At 38.7% G+C, this 6,725-nt stretch overlaps 1 protein-coding gene across 1 annotated transcript in view; it reads right to left on the bottom strand.

Moving 5' to 3' along the window:
* PCNXL2 (pecanex-like 2 (Drosophila)) overlaps nucleotides 1–6,725 on the bottom strand; it is a 491,139-nt gene that overhangs the window by 459,298 nt on the left and 25,116 nt on the right. The window contains exons 2-3 of the mRNA XM_006870571.1: nucleotides 3,722–3,927; nucleotides 2,439–2,559 (exon numbers count right to left, since the gene is read on the bottom strand). Coding sequence (XP_006870633.1) covers nucleotides 2,439–2,559; nucleotides 3,722–3,927 — 327 coding nt within the window. The remainder of the gene's footprint in view (nucleotides 1–2,438; nucleotides 2,560–3,721; nucleotides 3,928–6,725) is intronic.

Genomic DNA, 6,725 nt, shown 5'->3' with positions numbered 1-6,725 from the left:
TGTCCCTGGCCTTGTTTTGACTGATGATATGGAGCTTTTCCACAGATGTAGTCAATTTGATTTCTATGTGTCCCATCTGGCAAGGTCCATGTGTATAGTCGTCTTTTATGCAGTCTAAATAGGTATTTGAACTAAACAAATCAGTGATTTTGCAGAATTCTATCATGCGTTCTCCAGCATCAATTTCTATCACCATTCCTCTTCAATTTGTCATTCCCAGCATCATAAGCCATGTGGTTGTCAGATTCAAAATGGCCAATACAAATCTATTTCAGCTCACTAATGCCTAAAATATTGATGTTTATGCAGTCTATTTCATTTTTTACAATTTCCAATTTTCCTAGATTCATACTTCGTACATTCCATGTTCTGATTTTTAATGGATGTTTACAGCTGTTTCTCTTCATTTTGAGTTTTGCCCCATCAGTAAATGAAAGTCCCATGGGCTTTACTCCCATGGGCTTTACTCTATTTGTGTTATCACGGTCACCTCTACTTTGAGGAGGTGGCTCTTCCCCAGTCGCATTTTGAGTGCCTTCCAACCTGAGGGGCTCATTTTCTGGCACTATATCTGACAGTGTTTCTCTGCTATTCATAAGGTTTTCAGTGACTGAATATTCAGAAGTAGTTCATCACTCCTTGATCCTCATCTGTCTTTGTCTGGAAGCTCATCTGAAACCTGTCCACCATGAGTGACCCTGCTGGTTATTTAAAATACCAGTGGCATAGCTTCCAGAATCACAGAAACTCACAAGCCACCACAGTACGACAAGCTGACAGATGAGTGGTAGCCAGAAGAAATAGATGATAACAAACTACCACTACCAGCTGCTCTGAAAGGGATCACATTAGAAGGTCCCAAATAGAGTAGGAGAAAACATAGAACAGAACTCAAAATTATTTTAAAAGAAAGAAAGAAAAGACCAGGCTTATTGGTCAGAAAGAAACGAGTAACCTGAGACCATAGCCCTCGACCACCCTTCAGGTCTGGAAAGGAACTCACCACCATGGCCCATTTTTCAGCCAAGCAGTAGGTAGGTATAGAGGAGGGACAAAAATACTAGTACGGTATGCTCACCATAGAACAGCCAATCATTCCAAATCCAAAGAATAACACTGAGAAGGGCTAGGACAGAAGATGGAATGAAAACAGGAAGCACAGGGAGGAAGTGAGTAAATGCTCTTGCATGGAGGGCATTGCAATGACTGAATGGAAACAAAGTGTAGGATTTGTTACATGTAAAACTGATGATCTTATCTGTAATCCTTCACTCAATTCACAATAAAAGGTAAAAAAATAAAAGCACACATTGAATATATGTAAAGCTCTTTAGAAAACATAAAACATAATAAAAATATGTTTACTTTTTATAAAAATGCTTTCATTATTTCATATACAAATGGTTTTCTTCTTGTTCCCATTAGCATTATATATTAAGCTTTTTTTTTTTTCTATTTTATTAGACACACTATATAAACATTACTGTCTCGGCTACTTTAAAACATGCCATGTGTTTACTTAATTGCTCCATAAATTTTATATTTTGGTTAGTTCTAATGGTTTTCAAATATCAGTAATATAGAGGTGAACATGATTTCATATGATACCAAAATAGAGTGAACCCAAGAATATGAACATTCTGTATGAGCATTCACTATGTGGAGAAACATATCCAGCTGTAAGTAGATCTGATGATTATCAGGCATGAACTGGACTGAAGTTGTTGTTGTTGTTGTTGGGTGCCATTGAGTCGATACCAACTCACAGCGACCCTATGACTGAAGTAGACAAGACTTTTATCAGGGATATACAATCACTGAGGACACTGGTGATGCTTGTAAATGACTGACTGTTAATTGGTCACACTGAATTGAAAATGCTGCAAATGCTGCTATCTGTATTTTTATAGCAGTAAAAAATAAAGTAAGCGATAAATAAGGGAAAAGGAGTAAGAACAAGAGGCTACTTATAATACAAAAAACAGAATCTGCTAAAGTTAATCTAGAAAAACAAGTGAATAATTTTAGGAGAAAGATGTGTGCGGCTGCAGTGTAGAACACAGTGGGCAGGTGGGAAGACTCCAGGTCTGCATTGCACATGTGATGACTCAGATACATGACAGACAGGAGAAGAGAAAGAAAATTGGAGGTCTGCAAATAAATGTTCTGACCAACACGACAGGTATGCAGAGTAGGGGCAGAGGACATAAGAGGCTGGAGATGATTGAAGCACAGGACTTGATGTTTATTTTGTAGTCCCAAGAGCTCGCCTCAGGCTACTTCCACATTCAGATGATGTGATTTTCCATTAGTGTAGGGGCTAGTAGTACTTATGAATATACAGCTAGTCCACAGACAAAGTACAAATGCTGTCATTGCAAACTCCCATTCAAAGTGGAATCAATTGTAAAAACAAAAGGACAAAGCAGAGCACTTACCAGAAGCCCAGAGGAGTGGTGAGAGTGTATGCTTTGCCCTTGGGAGCTGCAGTGGAGAGGAGGCGTGGTGAGGTTGGGATTGGTCTCTTCCTTTTTGCCATTGTTAGTCTGCCTGTTATTGCTAATCCAACAGAAGAAATTGAAAACCATGATGTATAAAGTAGAAAACCATGACTCTTTCAGTATTTGTGCAGAACCAAAATTTCCCCAAACTCCATTTCCTCATTTCATTATATACAAATTTTATTTTTAAGAGAGAGAAACATAGAGGGAGAGGGGCTGTGTGCTGACAACTGAGGGCCTAGGGGCAGGCTTGCCCTTTTATTGTTTGATGATGCATGGAGGGGATGGTATACATGGCAATGAAACTATATACGATAGGATGAATGTGAGGCTAATGTTCTCCCATGTAAACGAACACATTATTCACAATAAAAACTTAAAAAAAAAAAGTAACAAACATTATCAATATTATTTTTTAATTATAGGACAAACTCTTTCAAGGAATCATCAGAAATAAGGATAAGAATAGTAGCAAAGATGCTTACTGGAGAATCATTTTAATATCCTATTACTTTTGTATTAACAAACATGAATGTTGTTTTAAACAACACTCTTGCATGCAATGATAAGATGAAAAATACATAAGTAAAATGCTAAGCTCAATGCAAATGAATTTCAGGTCAGGATATAAGACTGTACTGATAGCCAGCTAAACCACCTTGATGATGGGCTCAATGAAGGGCTGAAACCTAAACTTCAGATTAAACACCGAGGACTGCTATCCAAGGGTATTGCGATCTTGCATGATAATACAGATCCACACACCTCTGCCCATACTATTGACACTCTACAAAAACTTCACTTTAAGGTACTAAAGCATCCTCCCTATAGTCCTGATCTTGCTCCATCAGAGTTTCACCTCTTTGGTCACCTGAAAGCAACACTTTGAGGATGAATATTCATCTCTGATGAAGAAGTGAAGACAGTGGTGCATTCATGGCTGGCAGCTCAGCCTAAAACATTTTTAATAAGGGAACATGAAAGCTTGTTGAAAGATGGGCAAAGTGTACTGAAAAGCAAGGAGATTATGTCAAAAAATGATGTATTTGTCTTTTCTAACTAGAGTGTGGATAATTTTGGACTCACCCTCATAGAGTGTATATGTGTGTGTTTGTCTGCACTGACATATTTTCATAAACAACTACAAGCTGAGAAAAAGATTTTTCATAAAAATTTGAACATTTGCCTCATAAAGTGATACATTAATTGGGAAACGTTACCTTGGAGTTTTATAGTTCATTCTATGCTCACTTGTGGATTCTTTGTCTGCATTTGGCTTCTCTTGCATTCTGGAGGGCCTCTCCTGAATGACCCCCCCCTTATCAAACATGACGTGCAGACGATAACTGACCAACTTGATTACTGCGAAGAACACAGTCACTGAACTGCAGTATAAAAATACAGTGATCGCATTTGGAGGAAAAGCCTAAAAGAAAAAAGAAAGACATGAATTTACTAAGTACTGACAGCCATTCGATTATATGATTGTCTTTTTGTTTGTTTAACATCTGAAAGCAGTTTTGAGTCTATTTTATTGAGCATAAATTGGACAACTTTTCAAATTTCATTATTTTAAGTTCTCTGGATTGTAATATCTGAAGAGAAAGAGCTGCTTTTTCCCTTTGTTTAGTCTTTCTTGTTTCTCTGGTTCTTGTGCTAGTTGGGTTGGTAAGCAACAATGGATTTGTAAGCAGAAACCCACAGAAAAAAGTGAAACTTCCTCTTTTTCTATTAGCTGTTTTTCATAGCTTAATTCTATCTTCCTGTGCATCTGCTCTTAAAGGCCAGAGGGAGGACTCTGAGATGCTGTTTCCTTCAATGAAACACAAACAGCTTCATGGAGACTTGTGAAAAGATAGGAGGGAAAGGTTAGATTGTGTCCCCATCTTTCACCTCCCAGACCTTCCACTAGGCTCCCAGAGGGCCCTGGGTGTCCCTATGGTGGCAACAGACAAGAGCACACAAAAAGGGATATACGCTGTTTCTCCAAGGAAGAAAGGTATATCCAGTAGTGACAAGTGATCCTAACATGGAGATTGTGGTAAAGTTCGATTTAGTTCTGTCCAATCTGGTAGTGTAGTGGTTACGAATCTGGCGGCTAACCTCAAGGTTGGCAGGTTGAAACTACCAGCCATTCCGTGAGAGAAAGATGAGGCTTTCTGCTCCCATAAAGATTTACAGCCTTGGAAACCCTGTTCAGGGTCACTATGAGCCAGAACCGACTCCACGGTACTTAACAACAACAATCCTCTCAAGAAGCAAAAAAGAACCACTTGTGGTCCACGTTAGTAACTACCCCATCCCTCAGGATCTCCCTCGTGTCTTCCTAATTCTCTTCCAGGATGAAGGACCATTACAGGCTCAATGGCCCTTCACAAAACTGGAGTCTTATCTTTCGGGATACAGAAAGAGTATTAGAATCTTTTATCACTGAGGCTTTCTGAAGAGCCTCAGAGAACCAGTGATAAATCCTGGTCTGTGTGAGGCCTAAAGACAGAATGGTCCTGCCAGCTCTGCTCCTAAAGCAGACCCTGCCCAACCTGCCCGAGCCTATCATGATTCAGCATGAAGGTCAAATGGCCCTTGAATCAAAATATCCCACCAAAAAGGATTATAACGAAAGAGAAACACAACAACCAACATGTACAATATGTAACAGCTATTTTCACCATCACTTACTCATTTTTAAGAGTAAATATAAATTAATATAAACTAAAGAGCTCTGGGAGCATAGTGGTTACGAATCGGACTGCGAACCGCAAGGTCAGAAATTTGAAACTAACAGCTGTTCCGCAGGAGAAAGATGAGGCTTTCAGCTCCTGTAAAGATTTACAGCCTCAGAAACCCTGTACAGGGTCGCTATGGGCCGGAACCAACTCCACAGAAGATAACCACCACCAATAAGTGAATGGAGTCCTGGTGTAGTACTGTGGGCTAATGTGTCAGACTGCAAAGTCGTTGGAACTGCAAGGTCGGTGGTTCAAGCTCATCAACTGCTCCTTGGAAACGCTATACAGGGTCGCTATGGGTCAGAATTGACTCGACAGCACTTAACAACAACAACAAAAATAAGTGAATAAAAAAAACATAAGATATTATCAGTAGATAAATGGTAGATACATGCATAGATAGATCGATAAATATTTTTTTGTTAAGTGCTGTTGAGTCCTTTTCGGCTCATAGCAACCCTGTATAGGGTTTCTGAGGAGCAATTGGTGGGTTTGAACTATTGATCTTGTGGTTAGCAGTCCAGTGCTAATCCTACAGCACCACACCAGGTAGATAATGAGTAAATGAAGGTCCCTACCTAAAAGGTTATAAGTTTCACAGTATGGCAACATTTCCTTATGTGACACCATGAAACACTATATACACGTGATGGTAAGACAAAAAGTTTGCTCCTAGGGTTTTATTTCATATATGTCCAGGTTTTTTCCAAACAGGATGTGTTTCAACATGTCTCAGCAATCAGTGGATGGAGGCAGACAAATTCTCTCAGTAATATATTAATCTTAGGTTTTTAGAGTGTCTTCAAGAAAGAAAAGAATACTTTTTGAGCCATGAGGAGGAAAAGGATTTTGTGGTCAGGGCTAACATCAAGTTTTTAATAAAACTCAACTTCCTAAATCATTGAAGTTTTGCAACAAGTTTATGGGAATAAACAATAGTTTTTAGAAGATTAAGCATTTTAAGGAATGTAAGGAAGACCTTAAAGATAAATCAAGATAGGGAAGACCATCAGCCTGCATGAATGAAGAAACTGGCTAAAGCCTAAAAACTGGTGAAAACAAGATTTAGAATTGTCACTGATGTAATAATAACTGAAATTGAGATTTTACATGGTTCATCACTTTTAATTTTAAGAGAATGTCATAACCTCAGAACTTGAGCATAAGTTTGGTAATGTTGAAATCAAGAAGTTATAAATTAGAGTTTGACATTAACATGATCTTTACTGTCTAAGTTCACAGCTTGTCTCATCCTCCATGAAAGACTGCCTGACACTCTGTCATGTCTCTGGAAAGCCAATGCACCTCACAAGGCCCAAGTGAGAAGCAAATATTTTACTCAAAATTCCCTAGGGAGAGAGGAAGAGCATGACATTCCCAACTTTCCCCAATTCTCAGCTCTCATGTTTCCTTTAAAACTGCTCCCCCTTCAGTAAAACCATCCAAACAAAATAGAATCACCTTATGGTTTGAATGGGTAAAAGGGGAGAAATAA

Source organism: Chrysochloris asiatica, unplaced genomic scaffold, assembly GCF_000296735.1.
Source record: "Chrysochloris asiatica unplaced genomic scaffold, ChrAsi1.0 scaffold00144, whole genome shotgun sequence".
NCBI classification, from domain to species: domain Eukaryota; kingdom Metazoa; phylum Chordata; class Mammalia; order Afrosoricida; family Chrysochloridae; genus Chrysochloris; species Chrysochloris asiatica.
Note: the sequence above shows the minus strand (reverse complement) of the source record. Positions and strands in the feature narration are given on the sequence as shown.